Source organism: Tachypleus tridentatus, chromosome 9 (genome assembly GCF_004210375.1).
Source record: "Tachypleus tridentatus isolate NWPU-2018 chromosome 9, ASM421037v1, whole genome shotgun sequence".
Taxonomy (NCBI): domain Eukaryota; kingdom Metazoa; phylum Arthropoda; class Merostomata; order Xiphosura; family Limulidae; genus Tachypleus; species Tachypleus tridentatus.
The window spans coordinates 7,994,682-8,020,489 of record NC_134833.1 but is presented as its reverse complement, the minus strand read 5'-3'; the positions used below and the strand labels follow the sequence as shown (position 1 = coordinate 8,020,489).

The 25,808-nt window shown below is 36.1% G+C and overlaps 1 protein-coding gene across 1 annotated transcript; it reads right to left on the bottom strand.

Annotated features, from left to right (window-relative positions):
• Nucleotides 1–25,027, bottom strand: LOC143224726 (protein singed-like). The gene is made up of 5 exons (XM_076452985.1): nt 24,823–25,027; nt 20,024–20,883; nt 10,912–11,068; nt 6,053–6,351; nt 1–1,440 (listed from the first exon to the last, which is right to left on the bottom strand). The coding sequence occupies exons 2-5, from the start codon at nt 20,862–20,864 to the stop codon at nt 1,232–1,234; spliced, it is 1,506 nt and encodes a 501-aa protein (XP_076309100.1). The 5' UTR covers nt 20,865–20,883; nt 24,823–25,027; the 3' UTR covers nt 1–1,231.
• Nucleotides 25,028–25,808: the final 781 nt, after the last annotated feature.

The window sequence follows — 25,808 nt, the reverse complement described above, 5'->3', positions numbered from 1 at the left end:
TAAGATGTTTATATTTATTTAGTAATTATTACATTATTCACGTAATTATTTCCTACAGATATACTTAAAGGAAGCTTAACTCGAAAGAAATATATAAAAGTAGAAGAGATTCTAGAAAAATTTGGATTGAAAATATTTGATAAAATGAAAACACTAGAATTATCAAAGTAGTAAATAAATCAAAAATAGTTAAGTTATAAATAACAGAACTGTGTGAAAATTCCACATTTTTTACAACTGACAATCACAAAACACACGTTAACAACGACCTCTAGTAGAGTAAAAAGTAATCATTAGTTTGAACTCAAACTGTTCTCAAATCGCATCTTGATTGTAGGAAATTGTAAGAAACAGGAGTTTTAGTATACTTTTAAAACTTTGGTTTTAGCACAGACACTTCACAATATTCTCCTCTAAACAAACACTGTTTGCAACTGACATTCTAACCCTAAAAATGAGGACAAATTACGTAGGATTTTACAGGAAACGTGTGTGTGTGTGTGTGTTCATTTATAGAATCCATTTATCCTTATTTTGTTAACTTTTACACTTATATCTCACAATGCTGTAATAAACTACTGTAGTTTTAAAAATTTACATGTTTTTTTAAGTTACTGACTAACAACAACAGGAGGTGGGCACAGTAGGCATACTGTTTAAAATAATAATTTTCAGAACAAATAAATGCCTAATCAGCAAACATATTCCTGGAGAACATAAAAAGTTTAACTTCTTTAGAGTACCATTAAAAAACCATCTTGTGGGCCAAACCACAAAATACTACATTTTACACCTTGTACGACAATCAAATGGTATCATGTTGTTAATGTTACAATAATTATCTCAAAATGTATTTAACCAATACCACTTAGTTATGCTATGTTTACCAAAAGTTGGGCACAAAAGAATAACATCTCTGTCCTTACTAATAACTTCAGAGAGGCATCTATAAAAAATGATGTTTTTCATTTTGTAACTGCAGAAAGGGAAAGGGTTAAATGCACAGAAAAGAAAGTGTGTCTACACTGGAGGAATTTGTTGCAAGTGTAATTTGTTAATAAGTGCAATGACAAACAGTTTCAATGGGAAGGTTTGTGTGACCATCAAACAAGACCTGCAAGTTTTGTAGGTTTCTTCTTAGTTCCAGAAGGAGTAACTTAAGTACAGGTGAGCAAACAGTGGCAGTAAAACACTACCGTTCAGAATAAAAGGAAGAAAGGTTGCCTTACACCTAATACTCCCACAAGGTAGCGCTGTTCGGGTCGGTTCCATTTACTTTGAATGCGCCGTTCTTGTCTGCGACTATATAGCAGCCATCCGTGGTCTTCAGACAAAGTCTGCAAGGTTCTCTAAGCTCAATATAAAACCCTTGTGGCTTATCAGATTCTACCTCGATTGAACCGTCTTCTGACACGGTCCAATACTTATGGTTGGCGGCACCTAGTGACAAGAAATGTAATTATATTATTACTTAAAATAAATGTCTATAATTCCCGAAATAGTTATTTACTGTTCTTAAGGTTTAATGGTTACTATAATGTCCATATACTGAAGCTATATACTGACACGTAATTCACGTTGTTACTTGTGCAAATATACAGAAACGAAACACTAAACAAACTGTGAATGGAAGTAATGCATTTTAAAGATAATTAATATAATGTTTTGAATAAGACTTGTTATTAAGCACAAATCTAAACAACGGGTAATATGAGCTCCACCAATCACGGGTATCAAAACCAGATTGTTAACATAGTAGGCCTGCAGACTTACCGCTGAACCACTGAATTTTGTTGTTGTTGTTGTTGTTGTTTTAGAGCAAAGTCATGTCCCTCTGTCCACCACGGGAAATTGAACTTCAGATTTAAGCGCAATGAAGCTTTATACTTACCACTGTTTCACCAGGAGTCAGTGAGCGTTTTGAATAAAACTGGTTGCTACGAAACAATGCATTTGACGCATACTGATTTTGTTCTTAAAGTTTAAAATACTGCACTTTCTAACTTGGTTAATGTTGGTGAGTAAATCCAAGCATGTACTAGCTCGCTCTGCCCTATTTATTTAAATTTACATCTGAATTAGAAAATGGTGATACACGGTTTTTCTTAACCAAGACGGAAACCGGAAATGTACATGTAATCCTCATTAAATGTCGGAAGTTAGAGTAAAACTATAACAACGTAGATCGACTGTCTCCAAACGAAACATTGATATAACACTCCTGAAACGAAACAGGAAAGAAAATAGTACAACCGTGAAAATAATTTATATTAATTTAGTTTTGCTCTAAATTACGTGGTGAAACGTAAATCTCCAAACAAGTTTCAAAAAATTAGGCTAATTTAACCAAATTTAAAACTACACTCATGCATAAATCATTTATTATTTTAACCCTCTGACTAAATATGATTGGGTTTATTAATCTATGACGTTTATTTTGGCACGTGTCCAAGTCATAACTTATGGACAGAAATTGCATGAAATATGTGACAATGTTCTAATGGTAACCTTACACAACACTATGTTGGCTCTTCACTACAAGTCTACTCAAATATGTTTGGTAGATACCTGTACAATAAATAGTCAGTATCCCAACTCCAAATAATTTGGTACAAGCACTTTTGCCACTTATTCACCTGACAAGCTAGCAGCCAGTTGAACCAACCTAGCTACGTGTACAATCTCACGACAAGCCAGCCAGCTGAACCAATCAGATTCATGCATTTACTGACAAGCCAGCCAGCTGAACTAATCTAACTACGTGTACAATCTCACGACAAGCCAGCCAGCTGAACCAATCAGATTCATGCATTTACTGACAAGCCAGCCAGCTGAACTAATCTAGCTACGAGTACAATCTCACGACAAGCCAGCCAGCTGAACTAATCTAGCTAAATATAATCAGGTTCAATGTAAAGTAGACTAACCCAACAGTTGTGATTAGGTCCTGACGTAATGGATCAGCTTGATATCGGTAAAATCTGATGTAGTTTGTTATGGTAAGAAACAAAGACAATATATATCATTGTTTTAGTTCAGTTTATGTTATGGGAAGATGCACCAACTTAATGTCAGTGACATTGCTAGTGTGGTCTGTAGCCGAGGAAGATGCACCAACTTAATGTCGGTGACATTGCTAGTGTGGTCTGTAGCCGAGGAAGACACAGCAACTTAATGTCGGTGACATTGCTAGTGTGGTCTGTAGCCTAGGAAGACACAGCAACTTAATGTCGGTGACATTGCTAGTGTGGTCTGTAGCCTAGGAAGACACAGCAACTTAATGTCGGTGACATTGCTAGTGTGGTCTGTAGCCTAGGAAGACACAGCAACTTAATGTCGGTGACATTGCTAGTGTGGTCTGTAGCCTAGGAAGACACAGCAACTTAATGTCGGTGACATTGCTAGTGTGGTCTGTAGCCTAGGAAGACACAGCAACTTAATGTCGGTGACATTGCTAGTGTGGTCTGTAGCCGAGGAAGACACAGCAACTTAATGTCGGTGACATTGCTAGTGTGGTCTGTAGCCGAGGAAGACACAGCAACTTAATGTCGGTGACATTGCTAGTGTGGTCTGTAGCCTAGGAAGACACAGCAACTTAATGTCGGTGACATTGCTAGTGTGGTCTGTAGCCTAGGAAGACACAGCAACTTAATGTCGGTGACATTGCTAGTGTGGTCTGTAGCCTAGGAAGACACAGCAACTTAATGTCGGTGACATTGCTAGTGTGGTCTGTAGCCTAGGAAGACACGCCAACTTCATGTCGGTGACATTGCTAGTGTGGTCTGTAGCCTAGGAAGACACACCAACTTCATGTCGGTGACATTGCTAGTGTGGTCTGTAGCCGAGGAAGACACAGCAACTTAATGTCGGTGACATTGCTAGTGTGGTCTGTAGCCTAGGAAAACACACCAACTTAATGTCGGTGACATTGCTAGTGTGGTCTGTAGCCGAGAAAGACACAGCAACTTAATGTCGGTGACATTGCTAGTGTGGTCTGTAGCCTAGGAAGACACACCAACTTAATGTCAGTGACATTGCTAGTGTGGTCTGTAGCCTAGGATGATGTACCAACTATATATTTTTAAGTGTAGTTTGAACAACGGCAAGAAATACTGACTTGCTATTAAGAGATTTGGTATAATTCATAACTACTTACCTCAGTTGATACAATGCATTATTACAACTAATAACTCACACACACAGACCTTCAGCAGATACAAGATAATGACATCATTAAAAAAATAAAAAATCTAAAACCAATTATTATATAGGTTTCCTTGACAATAATTTATTGTGCAATTAAAATGTAATATAACTGACACTTTTGCTTAGTTTAAATTATGCAGCTGATGTTTAGAACATTAGTGAAAACACTGAAGTACTAACCTCTAAAGTAGCACACCCCCTTCTCATCTCTCTCCATCAGTAAAAACTCTGAAGTACTAACCTCTAAAGTAGCACACCTCCTTCTCATCTCTCTCCATCAGTAAAAACTCTGAAGTACTCAACCTCTAAAGTAGCACACCCCCTTCTCATCTCTCTCCATCAGTAAAAACACTGAAGTACTAACCTCTAATCAGTAGCACACCTCCTTCTCTCATCTCTCTCCATCAGTAAAACTCTGAGTACTCACCTCTAAAGTAGCACACCCCTTTCTCATCTCTCTCCTGATCAGTAAAACACTGTAAGTACTAACCTCTAAAGTAGCACACCTCTCCTTCTCATCTCTCTCCATCAGTAAAAAAACTCTGAAGTACTCTAAAGTAGCACCCCCTCTAAAGTAGCACACCCACCCCTCTCATCTCTCTCCATCAGTAAAACACTGAAGTACTAACCTCTAAAGTAGCACACCCCTTCTCTCCATCAGTAAAACACTGAAGTACTAACCTCTCTCTCTCTCATCAGTAAAACACTGAAGTACTCCTCTACACTCTAAGTAGTAGCACACCCTAAAACTCTGAAGTACTAACCTCTTCTCATCTCTCTCCATCAGTAAAACACTGAAGTACTAACCTCTAAAGTAGCACACCCCTTCTCATCTCTCTCCATCTCTCTGAAGTACTAACCTCTAAAGTAGCAACCCTCTCTCTCTCCATCTCAATCAGTAAAACTCTGAGAAGTACTAACCTCTAAAGTAGCACCCACCTTCTCATCTCTCTCTCCATCAGTAAAACTCTGAAGTACTAACCTCTAAAGTAGCACACCTTCTCCTTCTCTCTCTCTCTCATCAGTAAAACTCTGAAGTACTCACCTCTAAAGTAGCACACCCCTCATTCTCATCTCTCCTCATCATCAGTAAAACTCTGAAGTACTAACCTCTAAAGTAGCACACCCCTCTCATCTCTCTCCATCAGTAAAAACACTGAAGTACTAACCTCTAAAGTAGCACACCCCTTCTCATCTCTCTCCATCAGTAAAAACTCTGAAGTACTAACCTCTAAAGTAGCACACCCCCTTCTCATCTCTCTCCATCAGTAAAAACACTGAAGTACTAACCTCTAAAGTAGCACACCCCCTTCTCATCTCTCTCCATCAGTAAAAACACTGAAGTACTAACCTCTAAAGTAGCACACCTCTAAAGTAGCACACCCCTCATCTCTCTCCATCAGTAAAAACACTGAAGTACTAACCTCTAAAGTAGCACACCCCTTCTCATCTCTCTCCATCAGTAAAAACACTGAAGTACTAACCTCTAAAGTAGCACACCCCTTCTCATCTCTCTCCATCAGTAAAAACTCTGAAGTACTAACCTCTAAAGTAGCACACCCCTTCTCATCTCTCTCCATCAGTAAAAACACTGAAGTACTAACCTCTAAAGTAGCACACCCCTTCTCATCTCTCTCCATCAGTAAAAACTCTGAAGTACTAACCTCTAAAGTAGCACACCCCCTTCTCATCTCTCTCCATCAGTAAAAACACTGAAGTACTAACCTCTAAAGTAGCACACCCCCTTCTCATCTCTCTCCATCAGTAAAAACACTGAAGTACTAACCTCTAAAGTAGCACACCCCTTCTCATCTCTCTCCATCAGTAAAAACACTGAAGTACTAACCTCTAAAGTAGCACACCCCCTTCTCATCTCTCTCCATCACAATAGTCTCATAAGCAGCTTTGTTTGACTCTAGCTTGGAAGACGTTGAGCTCTTGTAGCCGACGAAGCCCTGCTCACACTTCAAAACCAGACTACGTCTGTTGATCAGAAAGAAGTAGAATTTCTCCATATCTTCCACCTTGTCACTATTTGCAAACAGGTGCCCACTCTTTTTGGCAGCAACGTATTTTCCATTGTTTGCCACAAATGTAACACTGCCATCTTCTTGCCACACCATATCAAACAAACTGTTGGAAGACCTGAAAACAACAAACATCATATTAAAAGGCACTGGTATCTTTTCAGAAATGTGTAAATAATGGTTGTGTACAACATTATTAGCTCGAATTAAAACTGTGTTCATTAGCTACATTTCACACAGATCAACAGTAGGTACATAGAATGATGTTACAAGCAGATGGAGACTGCAACCTCTTGACTCACCAAGCTCTTTAATAAATGCACTATTAATACCTATCACTGTTCCCACAAGTTCAGTTGTCAGTCTTTAACTGGAAGTAAAGAACACTTTTATTATTTAATTCAGAAAATTTAACTCTTGAAACTGAGTACCTATTGTAAATGCTGTTCATATTACTTAACAACTCTTGTCCATAAGAAACTATGAATACAGATAAAAGACCAGTCTTAACCAAACCACATTTACAGTTAATTAATTCTATAAAAAGATTATACAAAAGTTATACAACTAAATTAAGAACAATACTAAAGAAGGATGAATGTAGAAGTATTAAAAATGAATTTGGATATGCAGAACAGGAAGTCATGTGACAATTACAGCCGATATAAAACTAGTGGAACAGCATGTATCATAATTACATTTTAACATTGCTTACCAATTCCAAGGAAGTGACTGCCACAAAAACCAATTACTTTTGGAAAGCGTGTATAACAGGTTTTTCAGATGCAAAATATTTATAAATGTGTATTCAGATTGGGGAATTAGAACTACTAAGGTGGATCAACTTAGGAAGCCAGGACCATTCAGAAAGAGACCTGCAGTAAATTCTATTCCACCCACAATAAGAAATGTGTAGCATCTTATGAAAGGTGAGTCACAATCCACAAACCTTAGTGGCAGAAGCAGTCCATGTACCCCAGGCAACAGTAAGCAACATTCTCAAAAGTGACTTCCATCTGGAAAAGCTGACAAAAGTCACATGTACAAAAATTGCCTCCATGATATACTGTATCCACCATCACATGACCTAACAGCTGAAAAATAAAAGGGATATTCACACCATTCTAAACCAAGACATATCAAACCATATTGCTGAACACAAAATATATGGATTTCCATGTGATCAAACTGTTGAAACATGCCAGAAAACAATCGTCCTTGTAAACTATATGAATTATGAAATTCATGCAGGGAAAAAATGGTGTGCTGTAAACATGACAGCTTTATAAAATGTCCTTTTTACAATGAAATCTATGCTGCAGAAACATTGTCAATATGCAGGATCATAAGATAGGATATGACGGGACACAGTTTCGTGGCACGTAATGGCCTGGCGAGTTCCAGATGATGCTGTCACAGCGTTTCTTTTCCCTGGTCTATTGTATGTTTTCCTGTTACTTATGAACAAAAACTCGTTTTTCCTGTGTGTGTTTTTTCTTGTGATCACTGAACCACACATACTGTACTGATCCTGGAGAGAACTAAACACCAAGGCTTGTCACACATCAGACACCCTTGAGAAGTCTTTCTGAACACAAAACTCATCTGCTGCTACACAGTCCTAGTTAAGAAACGCTGTCAACCGTGGATAAAGTGAAGCACTGGTTCTAAATAATGCATGAACAAGTTATTCTAGTTAAACAGTCATAGAACTTATAACAAGCAACTCAGATGTTGTCTACGATTTCTACTGAGAGTCTAAGTGCTTCTTAAACAGTTTCACACCCACTCAACCTCGGAACCATCAAGATTATGATCAACAGTTAATAATAAAAACCTTCGTTCAACTTTCATGTTCGGGTGTAGTCGCCACCACTTGACACTCGGGTTCGTCAGGAAGACATTTTAACTTTTATCAAGGTTACGTTCTAATTCTGTCGTTTTTGGTGGGGTTTTTTCAAATAAAGTAATTTAAGGGAGTGACCCTTCTAATCACATATTTTGATGAGAACCGATGAAGCACTTACAGGGGTCCGATCTCATACTTCTAAGGTCACACTCGGGTTTTTCTACGGGAAGATATTACATGAGCTGAATATGTTTTATTATCCACCCAGTAAAATGTTGGGTTTTAGATTACACAGAGTACAAGTGGGGCCAACATATATAACCACGTGGGACTCCTGTTTCAAATAACAAAAAAACAATCTAGTTCCAAGGCGTCAACTCGTCCCACGTAGTCAGTATTGTGTTCCTGTTATTACGAAAAGTAAATAGGTGATTACATGCACACAGAGATCTCAATCAATTTCCAGCTATAACCAAGTATATTAATAACGTAAAATGTGGAGAAATGTCTAAACTAGTCTTCGAATCACTCGAATCTTATCAAGAAAACATCTCGATCTTTCCTGTACAAATTAAGAACCTGACAAAAACGATTCCCTAAAAGCAAACTAGGGGTCGATGGCAAGAGACAATATTTCGAAACTTGTTTGTGTTCACGTGTTCATTATTCAATAACTAACCGTCTCTGGTTTTGTAATGATCCAATAGAAAGAACGCAGCTGGTCAACAGCCCTCACCACCAACTCATGGACTTCTCTTTTCGTATCGAGTAGTGGGATTCGACTACCCTTACCCAAGAGATAACAAGTAATGATTTCTTTGGGCGGTAACAGGACGCGAAGGTTAATCCCTATGATTCCTGGTTCGACACTTGAACCTACTGCGTTACAGAAAATTTATTAGACAAACAAAACGACAGCTCCACTACTTTTGAACATTTCTCTCGTCTTAGAAAAGATATTATACACAACGTTTACGAGTTTACTTTCACCTAACGACAAAACTTCGTTAAAACGTTTAATCTTTTTGTATACAAAATGGTGATGTTCGTGGATAAAAAGATAAACGTATTACAAAACCTTAACCAAGTTTTTATACACTTTGCTTTCTCTGAAACAAAAGATGTCAATCGAACTAAATGAAGTCCAGCAAAGAGTCCTATCAAACACGTACCACTTCCTATACGGCCTTATAGTTCTCTCTGAAAGTTATACACGAATTACGTATAAAACGTAACACAGTTGAAATTCTAAAACAAAGAGCATTTTAATACTTAGGGATAGAACAATTTTTATAGCACTGACGACAACCAGTGTATGGTAAAAACTTTCATATGACAACCAGCCTGTGACAAAAACTTTCATGTATGACTAACGTGACAGCTTTATAAAAAGTGTCCTTGAAGACTGTAGCCAGATCTAAAAGTATTAAACTAAAGACCGTACTGGAAACGAGAAAAAAAATATATTATTCTTACCAGTAAATCAACTCGCAACGTTTAGGCAACAATGTAACATCAAGCTATTACTCCTAAAATTCTATTCAACAATGTTAACTGGACTAGAATATTGTATGTGTATACTAGAAGCGAGAATAAAAATTCTGACACGTGCTGCTATGAATCAGTCGTTATTAAACAAATATAGATCTAGGCAACAATCCAACATCACGTAAAAAAAGGCTACTTCTACAGGCCTAATATGACATGCAGAAGATATACTAGTGTTCAATACAAATGTCCTCCTGTCGTTTGGAACAGGAAGGTGACATTCTCAATACGATAGACAGGAACCAGTTCGCCTTCTTCCCAAGAAATTGTTTAGTTTACGATTTTCTCTTAATCTGAGGTTTTGATAAAAAAAAAAAATTCCCTGTGTAAACAAATGTAGGTCCTAAAAGTAATGTGGAGAGAGAGAAAATATTGTGGTACGGGTTAAAGCAGGATGAAACACAAAATGGCCATTTAAAGAACTATCTGAACACTCATTTACCTTATTAGTATCCATCATCGTTCCCAGTACATCTAGATGCTCCCAACTTGTGAACATTTTCCAATGACACATTCAACAGTTTTTATCCGTCGTGTTATGGATGGTAGTCCACGATTATCGTGTAATTTTGTTTATTGGCGATGAATCCCAACAACGACACTTTATGGGCAGGGTTTAAAAAACATAAATTCCAACAACGGTTAAACAATCATGAATCCCAATAACGGCACTTTACGGACAGGGTTAAACAACAATGAAACCCAACAACGACACTTTACGGACAGGGTTAAACAACAATGAAACCCAATAACGACACTTTATCTCATTTTATCTACATGGGTATTAAATACGTCAATCTTTTTTTTTTTTTCTGATAATGAATAAACAGCCAGAAATCTAAGACATTAAACAATCTCCGACAATCACGTCTGATATTTGTAAAAACTTTAACAAATAAAAGTCAAATATCGTTCACGTAAAATTATTTCATAATGTAATCATTTTATTCTAAAACTTAACATAATATAACCGTTTAATTACATTATAATTTCATTAAAAACAAACTCAACGAGGTAAAACCTGACAATGTCTAAGATCGTTGTAAGAAAACAAGTTTATATTTGAATAAAACGACCCCTCTCGGTCCACTGTTTATTACATCGATTTTAACCATTCTTGTGTTACAATTTGTTAAGGTAAAACTACACAATGGACTATGTGGACTGTGCTAACTGAATCTCATAAATTTAAAAAATACTAAATTGTATACAGATTTTTTTAAACTAAAAGCTTAACGTTTCTGGAGAGGACAAAAAGTCCATACTTTAACTTCATCTCACCCCTTCAGAGCATTTGCTTGGATCCCACCACTGCTTTCCAAGGTCCAATACTTGTCTTGCATAGTTCGAATGTACCACCGTTTGGTGGCCTTATCAAACTCCAACTGAAAAGTTTCGTGGTCAGAGATCTCATCTTGGTTGACCGTCACGTCAACACCTACAAAACCAGGTTAAAATACTGGTCAGAGTAGCCACCAGTATTAGCAGTAATACAATGTAGCCACTGATAACAATAATAATACTGTATCCACCAACAAAATACCAACGTAATCTCTGGTAAAAACACAGTATCTACTAGTAATAATAATACATCAATGTAACCACTAGGCCTACACGTGAGGGCTTGATTAAACTTTGTTGATGTAATCTTTAACTACAGTACTAAAACTATATTCTTAAAAATTATTTTCCATAAAGGTTACGTCTTTTAAATGTATAAAAACATTACAATTTATGTCAACATAATCAGAATACCTTCATGTATGAAAACATTACAATTTATGTCAACATAATCAGAATACCTTCATGTATGAAAACATTACAATTTATGTCAACATAATCAGAATACCTTCATGTATGAAAACATTACAATTTATGTCAACATAATCAGAATACTTTCATGTATAAAAACATTACAATTTAGGTCAACATAATCAGAATACTTTCATGTATAAAAACATTACAATTTATGTCAACATAATCAGAATACTTTCATGTATAAAAACATTACAATTTAGGTCAACATAATCAGAATACTTTCATGTATAAAAACATTACAATTTATGTCAACATAATCAGAATACTTTCCCGTCCAGAAAAAACTTTTTAGAAAATGTTCAAACTTTAAAACTTTATTCAATGAGGTATCAATACTACGATTAGTAATTACTAGCACACACAGCCACCTGTAAAGCAATGTTTTTGTTAAAAGCTATAATAACACATTCACAACAAAGCTCGTCTATACGATATTTTCAGCTCTGAAATTCAGTTAGTTAAGCAATGCCCTCCCTTTGAATATTTCAGGCCTTATCTTCCTTTAGTCAGGCAGCAACTTTCATTAGAATGTTTCAGGCCTTATCTTCCTTTAGTCAGGCAGCGACTTTCATTAGAATGTTTCAGGCCTTATCTTCCTTTAGTCAGGCAGCAACTTTCATTAGAATGTTTCAGGCCTTATCTTCCTTTAGTCAGGCAGCGACTTTCATTAGAATGTTTCAGGCCTTATCTTCCTTTAGTCAGGCAGCGACTTTCATTAGAATGTTTCAGGCCTTATCTTCCTTTAGTCAGGCAGCGACTTTCATTAGAATGTTTCAGGCCTTATCTTCCTTTAGTCAGGCAGCGACTTTCAATAGAATGTTTCAGGCCTTATCTTCCTTTAGTCAGGCAGCGACTTTCATTAGAACGTTTCAGGCCTTATCTTCCTTTAGTCAGGCAGTGACTTTCATTAGAATGTTTCAGGCCTTATCTTCCTCTACTTGGAGAAAGTGCACCTTTGAACATCTTTCAACCAGTTGAAGTAATTCATCCACACAAGTCCAGATTAGTTTATGGACCAATACTTAACCGCATGGTAACCAGAGAACAGTAATTCATCCGATCAAGTCCAGATTAGTTTATGGACCAATACTTAACCGCATGGTAACCAGAGAACAGTAATTCATCCGATCAAGTCCAGATTAGTTTATGGACCAATACTTAACCGCATGGTAACCAGAGAACAGTAATTCATCCGATCAAGTCCAGATTAGTTTATGGACCAATACTTAACCGCATGGTAACCAGATAACAGTAATTCATCCGATCAAGTCCAGATTAGTTTATGGACCAATACTTAACTGCATGGTAACCAGATAACAGTAATTCATCCGATCAAGTCCAGATTAGTTTATGGACCAATACTTAACCGCATGGTAACCAGAGAACAGTAATTCATCCGATCAAGTCCAGATTAATTTATGGACCAATACTTAACCGCATGGTAACCAGAGAACAGTAATTCATCCGATCAAGTCCAGATTAGTTTATGGACCAATACTTAACCACATGGTAACCAAAGAACAGTAATTCATCCACACAAGTCCAGATTAGTTTATGGACCAATACTTAACCGCATGGTAACCAGAGAACAGTAATTCATCCGATCAAGTAAAGACAACCTGGATAATTGGGCATAAACAGATATTTCAACTGGTGTTAATTACGAACAGATCAAAAAAAAACAGTTACTTCAAATGACGCGATCAAAATTAGTGAAGTTTCAGAGATTAAAGGTTATAGAAAATATATCAGCTTACACACTACAGCTTCGCTTGTTTATGTTCTTATTACAAATATATCACTGACTTTTTTTTCCCCAATGTAAGATTTGGTAAAAGTTGTGCGAGGGAAAAACGACGTCTACAAGTAGCTGGGATTACAGAACTTCAAATTTCATTTAGTACCAATACACGAAAGATTAGGGGCTCGAATCTCGCTCACTACTGGGACTGCATTAATCATAAGATTGCTGGGCCAAGGTCACGTCTCAAACACCAGGAGCCTACCGCCACATCTGCAGAGATTCATTTATTATTAACCAGACTGAATCCTATAAATCATTAATGAGGTATTTGTTTCTTATAATATAACATTTACTCATAACATTAATTACAAATCCAGATAAAAAAGCTAATACTCTATGTAGAAGTTAAGTCATGTCTTCCACAGTGAGTCGAATAATGCAAGCTAATAAAATTTGGATAATAAACTACAGAAAATTAAAAATGAAAAAAAAAAGGTTATTTAATATATTAAGGTGAATTCCTATAAATTCGTTTATTATACTACTAATCCAAGGGGTTCCCCTTTCTGTTATTAGGACCCGGCATGGCCAGGTGGTTAAGGCACTAGACTCATAATCCGAGGGTTGCGGGTTCGAATCCCCGTCACACCAAACATGCTCGCCATTTCAGCTGTGGGAGCGTTATACTGTGACGGTAAATCCCACTATTCGTTGGTAAAAGAGTATCCCAATAGTTGGCGGTGGATAGTGATGACTAGCTGCCTTCCCTCTAGACTTATACTCCTAAATTAGGGACGGCTGGCACAGATAGCCCTCGAGTAGCTTTGCGTAAAATTCAAAAACAAACAAAACAAATCCATTTATTAGATCTTTTTACGATCACCGTGGTTTACCCCTTTAATTTATTAGATGTATTTATAATCCACTGGTTTTCCTCAGTTTCTTTCGATAAATATATAACAAACCTACCTTCACACATATGTACGTACTCACAAAACTTGAATTTGAAACATTTTGTAATACGATTAACACAGACTGTCAGCAGCTCATGTGGTTCCTCTAGAAATAATGACGTACGTAAAAACTGGTAAACGTTATCACTTGTTGCTCATCTGTCAGGCAATTAGTTCATCATCAACTTTAATTACAAACAAAAGATATTCGTTACACAACAAAGAAACGTTTAGCAGTCAACACTTGTGCCAAAAGTTGTATCCATACGTAGACAACTTCACTGCTGTTTCTACGAAAAGAAATAACTAATTACCAAGTCCTAACCCACTTTCTTGTTTGTTTCTGAAATTGCGTAATAATTGAACTTTTAAGACGACAGGAATAATTGTTATGTCATAAAAACTACTAAGCGTTTGTTTCATCCGCACTTACCTTATTCAGTGTAAACATAATTTACACAATTGCAGTTTGCTTTTTTTTGCATAATTAGATTACCCTAATTAGAACGATGAAAAACCAAGAGGTACATTCGTAAGTACTTTCAAACTTCATTTTTTAGACCTTGTTTTAACAGGGACGTGCGATTGTACAAAGTATCTTCGTTATTTTTTTTATAGCATAATACCACGTTATCATGTTTACCAAACCACATAAAAACAGTCTCAAATTGTTTAAAATAGTTTGTCTTATCAGTCCAATCAATTTTTATATCTGCTATTAACACAAAGAATTTCTGACAACTTTATACCTATACGAATCACTAAAAGCAACCGGAGTGTTCAAACACAAACTAGCACAATGGACTATCGACACACTGCCCACAGCGAGAATCGAAACTTCAATTTTAGTGTTAGGAGCCCACTGATAAGCGATTATGGTAAGACAATAAATGTGCCAATGGTACTTATGTAGGTTACCGTTTATTGTAAAATTAACATTTTTATATCTTCGCAACCCTTAACCCTCAAGGACTTACAATGTAAGGTACTTCCGTTGAGATACATTTGCTTGGCCGAAGAAAATAAAATTTAAAAATAAGGCTTAAATAACTGTATCGTATGTTTGTTTTTATAAGAACAGCCATATTGTGTCCTTGTGACTCTCAGGTACTTTCAGTTACAACGTCAAAGTTTCTAATAAATACCGAATTTTCCCAAACTTCAAATAAGTAGCAAATTTCGTTTCTAGTCAAGCACTTATCTCTTGTTTTCAGATTATTTTACTCCATCTGTGCGGAGAAAATTACTCTTTGGAACTTTGAAAGTTACATTTATTAGATCTTAACCGAGCTAATTAAAACATTCATATCGACAAAGGAGCTTTCCTCAAGTCAACATGCCAGAACTTAACTCTTTTAACAGCTGCTAATCTAGCCCTAATCGGTCATCTACTACAAACATACAACACAGGTATACTATATTTAAGTAGCGTTTCCAACATCATTGGAAAATAAACAGCGTCAGTTACAAATGAGTTAAGTTTTCTCGTTTTACTATTATCATACACTATCTCTCAAATTACAAATGAGTTAAGTTTTCTCGTTTTACTATTATCATACACTATCTCTCAATCAGAACAAACGAGAAAATCGTCCGATATGCGAAAGAAAAAAAAATGTATTTTACATGTTTAATTACACGCCACCTATCAAGTGATATTACTATAGGAAAATAATAAAATTTCTATTTAATAATTTTAAATTTAAAAAAAAATCACAGAAAAAACGAAAGAAGTGGCCAACACTTGCTTACACGTAAGGTAAATGAAGATTAAATAACATTTTATCACTAAGTACTAGTAAAAAACAGGTAAGTTTGGGGGTGTAAAATGCGACAACTCAGTAAACAGGTTCTATACTCGTCTTTATTGAATCTTGAATACGTTTCCAAACTGAAAGTTCATCTTGAGGGAAACATTACCGAGCAGCTGTTATATGTTAGCTTCATATATATCAAGCCGTTAACGCAGAGCAAGTGCCCTGTTTATTGGCGCAGCTACAGATGGTATGTAAGGAATCTTGCGTCACGAGACTTCCCCGTCACAACAACGACAAACTAGACCGGATGCCCTTCTTGGGCAATTCCTATTAAGGCTATATGAAGGTGAACCCCCCCCATAAGAGCTCGGATCTTCAAGTAGTCTGTTTCTGAAAACGATTCAGATGACCACTATGACATTCATAGGAAGCACTTGGGGAAAAGTGTCTACTGGCAAAATTCAGTTGTTTTTGTAATACACTATTTTGAAAAGGAAACCAAACAAAGTTTTCCAAATACACGTAAAGAAGTACATTTTTTTCAGTTGTTTTGTAATACACTATTTTGAAAAGGAAACCAAACAAAGTTTTCCAAATACACGTAAAGAAGTACATTTTTTTCAGTTGTTTTTGTAATACACTATTTTGAAAAGGAAACCAAACAAAGTTTTCCAAATACACGTAAAGAAGTACTTTTTTTTTCCAAACACTTTTTTTTTACATCAGTCACAAACATTGAATGTTAAATACGGTTTGCAGAAAGCCTTGCTCTAAATAAAAACATATTAAAATCACAGCATGAAAAGCTATGTTATCGCGATATTACACATCTTCAAGTCACTTTTGATGTCCTTTGGCCGACATATTTATCACGTGCGTCATGGGATTAGAATAAATTGATTCGAAATGGTAAATGGGCGTGGCTACCCATTACGATATGAATGACTTATCCGCAACTGAAGGGTATATCATCAGTGTAGGCGGGTGAGCGACCATCTTTCGATGAGATGGAAGTCGTTCTTACTTGAAATGAAAACTCATAAAGACCAAAATTACCGAAATAATAATTCACCTGTGTTATATTCGTCGAATTAAAATTAAAGGGCAGAAAAATGTGAAATTTACCCATCTAAATACAACCACAATCCACACTGCCCTAATGAACCTGGTTATGTGGTCATCAGAGTTCAATACCGGTGTGAACAGCGAGTTTCCAACAAAACACTATTTTCCAAGACTACAAATTCAAAACATGATTTTAATTTTCTTAAAATGTAAAAAATATATAAAAACAGGAATATTATTTAGTTCTAAATAACTCCCTATTATCATATTTTTTAATTTTATTTAGTTCTAAATAACCCCCTATTATCATATTTTTAATATTATTTAGTTCTAAATAACTCCCTATTATCATATTTTTTCTATGCAGGAACGTAGTTAACTTCTTTAAACTAAGTGCACTGAAACGAACGTGTGACTGAATAAAATCAGAATTACCACAGATGTTTATAAAAGTGTAACACCTACATAGACTGGCTGTTAGATAATCGTTGTTGATTGTTTTAATTCAGTTCATAATTCAGGAAATATTAGACTCCATCTCGTGTCATATGGTCACAAATAGCTTGAGATAATGACAACTGTCAAATTCTCGTAACAGTTTTCAATCCGTTACATTTCTTGAACACCTAACAACAGATACAAAATCTCAGGGGTGTTTTTTTTTTTTTTTTTTTATTTCTAGGGAAGGGATTTGTTCGGTGACCTAGTTTTTCACTCGATAAGTTATTGTTTACAAATAAAAGTCTCATCTCAAAATCGAAAAAGATTTAGGATGGGAAGATGCCTGCCTTATGGGGGAGATTCTCTAGGGGTCCTCTAAATATCTTTTACTGGTATATACTCTTATTTTTTATATAAATATTCATTTTTGAGTAGATGGAAACTCACATGACAATGGTTTTTAAAAAATCTATGTCAAAGAACCAATACTTTCCAACAACATATCAAATCGGTCCTGCGGAACAATTCGGTGAGACCGCGACAAGCAATTCATTCACACGCTATTCGTCAAGTTTCTTCACTCAGCCAAAACATATATCAAGTGTGAAAACCGTAACACCAGGTGACGTCTGTATTACAATAGTAGTTAATAGTTTTGATTCTTCCTGCTATGTATAATGTGGTTCTTGTCCTTAACTGGCAGTATCCACCACTACATACAACCAACGTTACATATGATTCATCCAACTAACTAAAATACAATGTAGAACACAGATATCAACAGCTTGGACAAACTGGTGTATCTGAAAATATATCAAACATTAGACTAAACAGTGACAAGTAACCACAGAACTCAAAAGTAACTTGACAACGGGAACAAGTCGACTCTGCAGTAGGTGGCAATATACAGGGTGGCCCGTAAGTACCTACCCATCCGTATGTTATATTCAATTACGCATGTATTATAAATTTTTCTTTTTTCTCCAGAGAAATATGGCCGATGTAAGCCCATTTACACTTGAAGAGCGTATTGTGCATAATATTATGCATCGAGAATGAGGGACAGCACACAGATACACTGGATACATAAGATATATGGATGAGTAGGGACTTACGGGCCACCCTGTATGTAATTATCAAATCTATCGGAGTAGTATGTTTATTACATTGATTTTAGTAATTAAAACTGGTAAAGGTTTTACCGAAATCATCCTTTTTTTCACACAATTTCTCACAAACATTTTCATTTAATGTATTATTTCAACCAAAGAAAAACTCAGAGTCCTATTTTAGTTAAAATATTTAAATGATTGTACAAGAGGAATATTTTAAGTCCTTAGTCCTTAATGACTATACACACACACACACACACACGTTAATTTTGTATAAATGTTTCATCCTAAATCACACACTCGGCTTTTTATGATTGCGTTAGGTCCATTTGGCCTAAAAGTCAGCCTACATTTAATATCCAAATTATGTACTTTCGTGATCCATCTGTTTGTGTGTTTTTATTGTTTTTTTTTGTATTTATTGCGAGGCCATCTGCCGGCGTCTCTAATTTTGAACTCTTACGGGGGAAAGGTTGTAGTCAGTCGCACCGAACCACCCAGACTGAAGAACTAACTGTCGCTCTTATAACGCACCTGCAACTTTAATGTGCAAAGAATATTTTATAATATCGCACATATTAGACGCCTGATCACCAGCTACGAGTTACTTAGCTCCACCAGAGGGTAAATACACGACTTCATTTGTTACGCCCCACCAAGAGTCTGTTGTACTTTCACCAGGACATTGGAGGTGACAGAGAGAGAGTCATGCCCCATACAATGATCCTTCCCCTGAAAGTGGTCGTGGCTATGTACACCTCAAGTAGCCCTGAAAATCTCTTGTTCGTCACTCACCCCGCCAGTACGAATTCCACTGTTACGGTCAAACGCTTTTTAGCAGCATTACAAACAAGCCTCGTTAACAAAGATTAAATTCTCAAGAACCTCGAATTTAATTACGTACAGCCACGCCACCTACACACACACACACACCTAATAAGACAATTATCCTTTAATAAAGTTTTCATTTATTACTTATTCAGTGATGCTTAAGTTTTGGTTCTTTTCTGGAAGTCGCAAGTACTGTTGAAAAGAGGACGAGCCCCTATCCAAACACGAGTCATTGTTTGTACCTGTCGAATATCTTCATATATCAATATGGCGAACAATTAATATAATATCATACAAGTTGGTTCATCAGTCAGAAAAACGTTTTTTTTACATAATTATCTCATCGTCACATAGAAATTTTAATTATCTGTATAAAGTAACAAAATTATACACTTTGATCAAGAAACCAAACCATTCAAATAGTAGTATTCTTCCTAACAGGTCACTGACCTCTCGTTAAATATCGTGAAGCAGAGTCCTCCAGATACTACAGAACACTTACCTTGTTTAATAAACACGTGTCTTTCGTTAAATCCAACTAACCCAGCTGATGCAGTGGAGTCCTCCAAATGCTACAGAACACTTACCTTGTTTAACAAACAGGTATCTTTCGTTAAATCCAACTAACCAAGCTGGTGCAGTGGAGTCCTCCAGATACTACAGAACACTTACCTTGTTTAACAGACACGTATCTTCCATTAAATCCAACAAACGCAGCTTGTGGAGCAGATTCCTCCAGAGAAAACAGTTCATCCTTCGTCACTGTTTGGGATCTTGTCCGGAGGACGGCTTTACTACCAATGGGCGCCACGTACGCGTTGTTGGAATCTCTCAGGGCTAGGTAACCGTTGTGAAACTCGAGAGTAAACAGACACTCAGGTCTGCAATCTTCCACCAGCTTGCCGTCCGCCTGGAGGTAGCGGCTGTTCGACGTGTGGATCGCATATTTGCCGTCGTGGAATTCAAGAGTAAACAGAGTGTCCTCACCCCAGGGGGTATTAGCGTCTACTTGTATCTCGTCCATGTCGGTTGAAAGACGGGCGTAACGTCGGCGACCTTGAGATCTTAGAAGAATCTGAGGTCGAGCAGCTAAGTGGACTGTCCACATCTCGGATGGACTCGGTACCTTGGCCGAACACACTAACTTATCGGTACTGGCTCCCAGAAAATACCCGCGTAAAACATTCTTCAGGGTCCAGCGGCCACTCTTGTCGTCTGCGACAACAATGTTGAATTTGCAAGAGGGTTCCTTCTCGTCTGCGTCGCAGGTGACATTCCCAAACTGATCAACAGCCATGTATTTGTCAAGATGGCTCCGGAGACACACGGAGTCGTCGTCCCCTCCGTAGGGTTCCAGGGTCCACATCTGTTTCTTCTTCAGTGCTGTTCCGTTAGCGTTGACCTTACAACCAAACGTCTCAGCAGTCAGATATTTAAACTGAGAGTTGAGAAGCCCAATATTCCACTTCAGAGCTTGGTCCATCCCTTCTACTCCATTAATACTGTTAGACATGTTGCTTAATTTACGTCGTCTGCAGAAATAAAAGTACAGAAAATGTTACAAAACGTTATATAGAAAATTTCTTTATCAATACCAACAGAAGCATGTTAGAGTAGACTGTGTGAGCTGAAGTGTCTGGTACACCGTGTAGATTTTGTCAACAACAAACCCTGTCCGACAATGTCTTCTTTAATACAGATCTTTCAAAGTTGACTTAAAAAATATTTTGTAAGATTTGAGATACGACTGGTGTATTTAGTAAAAGCGGTTTCGGACAAAAGTGGCAACAGATTAAATTACGTAAGTATTTGTATGATGTTCATTGATACTTCTTCGATGAATTATAATCACTCTGAAAAACACATTGTTTCAAACACAAACTCAACTCTCAACTCGCGTTACACGAAAACTAAACGAAGCTTCTTTGTGAGAAAATCGTCCGATCGACTTACATTTGAATTATGTGAACAAGTAAAAACATACAACCATTATGTACAAGAACACACTTAATTCATTATACGACTTTATAACTAAACTAATCTACTGCCACATGTAAAAGAAATCATTTGAAAGCTACAAATTAATCACTTTTACTCATGTGGTTAGTTACGTAACGAATCCACCATTCATTTTCCCTTGTAAATTAACTTACACTCGCCTAAACGCACACAAACCACATGGTTCGTTATCCACAGTGAATGTCTTATTGAAATATTCGATTAACTGTGGAACCAGTAAACAATTAATTTACGTACAACTAACAGAAAAATTGTAATTTTTTGTGTGTATATACATAGTAGGAAAAGAAGTCAGTACGGGTTTATTTTATATTCCATAAACGATGGTACGAGTCGCCCCTTCCACTATTTTGAGCCGAAGCAGACGAGCCTTTTGTCCGACGCCAAGATACACGTGCTGTACGTGACAATAACGTCACTTCCTCTTATAGTCTAATGCTTCATATATTTCTCTATCGACCTTCCTGCTTAATGGTGTTTCTATCCAGAGAACTATTCTTTCCGATTACTTACCAATTTCAATTCAATCTTTTTTCTTTGGTTCTGTAACACAACTTTTTGATATATAAACACACACATTACTCTGGTCTTTCTTCCACTACGCGATCATCTTCCAAGAGAGTTAGCATGAATCTTTAAACTACCTCAAGACCACCCCTCCCCACGTTCACTGAACGTCTGGGAACTTTCAGAGAAAAACTATCGTTCTCAATATTTAAATTTACTTGTTGAAAACAATGCAAAGAAAATTGGTAACTGAAGTGTCCCACCCATTTGTGTTTGTTCACACCATAATAGCGAATCCCATGTTTGTACAAACGACACATCTTACACATTTACACAGCAGGTTGAAAACATTATTGGAAGATGAAGCTTCTCTACAACATACGATTAACCTCGCGTTTCGCTTCCATTTTTCAATATCGTATAGATAGTTCTTTTACGCGAATTTTGTTGGGTTTGAAACTGGTAGATGGAAAACACATAGGACCTACACTAACACTAAACTTAAATTGGTCTACAGTTACTTTGAGACATTTTAGTAGTATTTAATATTTTTTCATTGTTTACAGAAATAACTCTAGTACACAGACTAACATTTGGAAGCAGCCACATTGAACGTTGTTTGACCGAGGTCAAACGGTTGCTAAGCGTTGCCAAGGGCGAGTGTGACGTAACGTCTCGCGATGCAAAACAGCATCAACTGAAGATAGGCTAAGCTAACCTATCCAATCCGCAATTATTTAAAATTATTTACCGATATACACGATCGGAAACAATATATATAAATTCTGTTAATTTTAACTTCTTTTAAATGAACCAAGTATAAAACAGTCACCCTCCGCTGCCAACAATAAAATATATATAACGACTGTCATCTACTGTCAACAAGGAAAAATGTTTCTTTGCGCAATAGATGCCAAAATAAATAAAAAAAACCATGACAAACCCATGCGTACCTTTTCAAGGGTTTAAAAACCTAAATAACGTAACATGTTATGACGGTTTATTTAAAAACAAGGTATAACGGTAATACAAATCCATCCATCCAAATGTACCTTTCACTTCAAAAAAAACAACAATTTTATTAAACTAAGTCCAGCTAACCTGAAATCACCGAAATTCCTTTCTTAACATTACTAAATATGCCTGACTCGACAAAATAAACCGTAAAGTACTGGCCAACCTGTCAATCAATTAATCTGGTACTATTTCCCATTGATAAAAAACACCATTTTAAGAAAAATACCACAGGAAAAAAAAAAGTCCTAACATGGTTGGAAGTTCTTGAAGTGTGAACTCGGATATATCGTCACCAGGCGAAAACAATACGAAACAAACACCCACAGTTCTCGAAGTTTCACCAGTCAGCAGCCGAATCTCCTATCCTCCTAATATGCTCTTAGAAATTTCTAAAATATATTTAACATTTAAAACAGGTTTGGCTTTTATCTACCAACGAAATGTTATAAATCTATAAAAGTATGCATACGTCAATTGATTCTCAAGGCTCAAACAGTATGATATATATATTATGAATTTTGCCTTATACAAAATGTGAGTTAAACAGTAGGCCATAAAGAAATGTTTGTAAGTCTCGCGTTTTACGTACTAAAATTTTATGGTACGACAGCACGTCAAACAAAGAAACCCACTACAAAACTAACAGTGAGGAAAGCAGTGTTCGACTGAAACTATAGGCACCCTCGGCGAGTGTGGTTCGGATTTATGGGCTTCACCGTTCCAGCATAGAAAATAGTTTATATCACCACGAAAACTAAGTAATAATGGAAGTTATACAAAATTAACTTAAGAGGTTAAGATCAAAATTCATTCGGAGAAAAAATTTTACAAGTTACAATAAGTTAGTCTAACAAAGCAAGACTAAAATTTGAATTTTTGAGCAGGTATGTATCCTGCATCACTCGTGCTATTTTTAATCTGATATTGATAACGAATGTTCACATGCATTTCAGAAAATACCAACTTGCCAAATCAGCAGTTAAGAATTCTGACTTAGGAAAGAAGACAGAATGAATCATAATTCAATTCTTAATCTCCCGAGTGTTCTGTTATTATCATCAAAATTGAGAAAATATGACCGTGAAACAGGAGATTGTAAGACTAAAATAACTAACATGTACTAGCGCAGATATCTGCTAAAACGTTTTCCCAAACATATCAATTTACGTCCTCAGTTCTACAGTATTCAAATAACGACTCTTCCATTAGACACGATTCCTGTACAGTTACAACTAAATATTTTATTGCTTGGTTTTTACTTGGGAAATTCTATACCAAAGTTAGGCCTTCAGTACACAAGTAAAATAAGCGAATTCTTAGAAACGAAGGCCAAAAGAACGGGATTGCCCATGCGACAGGCAAATGGATTATCGTATAAGTGAAATATCAAGTCTTCTAACAGAAATGTGTGTGTTTCTTTCAGATACACTCTTTACATTTTATTATTTCTAACAATTTATTCTTAAGTTACAAATAAATTATTCTGGTAAGTAACAAGTACTATCCAAACAGTTCCCCTCGCTTCTTCCGGTCACGAAATTATTGGAACCGTTTTACTGTGTTATCAGCTTTAAAATTATTACACAGCGATATACAAAAATATTTTATGTTATTAATTCGAAGAAACTTCTTACACATAATTTTAAATTTAGAACAGTAAACTTAATATATAAATAATACATATATAACCTACAACAATTACGTTATTTCACTAACTAATAAATATGTTAATTTGTTATTGCAATGAAATAAGTTTTATGTGACAAAAATAAATGTACAATTACACTATACGTTTTCGTCAATTCTTCAGCACGATTGTATCTCTCATTGAACAAAATGTGGGATTCATCAAACACGAGACAAAGCATTTCAACAAACATAGCCATTATAGTAAAATAAGACACTATAAATTATAAAACCTTACTTACCACCTTAAACGTGTTAGAAATGAGAGTGGAAGACAATGAGTTTTATGTTATTACTATTAATCTGGTTTTTTAAAAGTTTTTTTAAGAAACCCAATCACCCCCGCGAAGCTTGAACTTGACTAAAGATTCCCTGTCAGCGGTATCCACAAGCGAGCGTCTGACACAAACTGCGCTGCTCAATGCCGGTATTCTGAGCGTACAGAGCAGAGAAGTGAGCCACGTGATAGGTTTCGTCCAATCATATCTTCTCTTAGTTCGGAAGACGCGAACGAACTGGACGTAAAAATTAAATGGGTTTTTGATTTTTCGTCTTTCGTGTATTTAGTCCACTTGCGTTTGGTGTGTAAGTTCGAAATTCCTGAGGGTAAATCAATTATTATGACGATACGTATTCCAAGTGATCTTATTGTAATGATAAAGGATGGCATCGTTTTTAAGTAAAACATCTATATGTAGTCATCCGACCATGTCTTACCTCCAGTTTTCATTGTTCAAGCCTCATGTGTACAAACGTACAAAAACGAAAACTAAATGAGTTTCCATGACTCACCTCCTGAAAGGATATTTCTCATTCGTCATAAAGTCAGTTTGGAAAGGGCTCACGTTTAATGCAAACATTTTAAAATTAGAGAAAATTTATAAAGATTTGAATATATATGCATTTAAGTTACGAAACAAACAAATGGTCCACAATGAAAGTATACATCGATAGTTGAAATATTGTATTTAGTAGTGACACAAGCTGTGTAATCATACGTTTACCCAAAATCACCTAATGTCAGATAAAACTATTCTACAGATTTATATTCAAAATACTAGAGAATTTCCTTTATAGCTAGGCGGTACTCTTTTATCAAGTGGATTATTTTGGGAGTGATAAATGAGTGTCTATGTTTTTAAAGTTATCGATATCACATGTGAGATATATATACTGTTTTTAATATTATCAGTGTGACCAGCACATTATGCCAAATTAAAACTAACTT

Bases quoted from the DNA above. Each gene is read 5' to 3' on its own strand.
- LOC143224726 (XM_076452985.1), bottom strand. From the start codon at position 20,864: ATGTCTAACAGTATTAATGGAGTAGAAGGGATGGACCAAGCTCTGAAG. The intron at 11,069-20,023 runs GTAAGTGTTCTG...CTGGTTTTGTAG, and splicing joins ATACGTGTCTGTTAAACAAG to GTGTTGACGTGACGGTCAAC. The intron at 6,352-10,911 runs GTGAGATGAAGT...TGTTGTTTTCAG, and splicing joins CAAGCAAATGCTCTGAAGGG to GTCTTCCAACAGTTTGTTTG.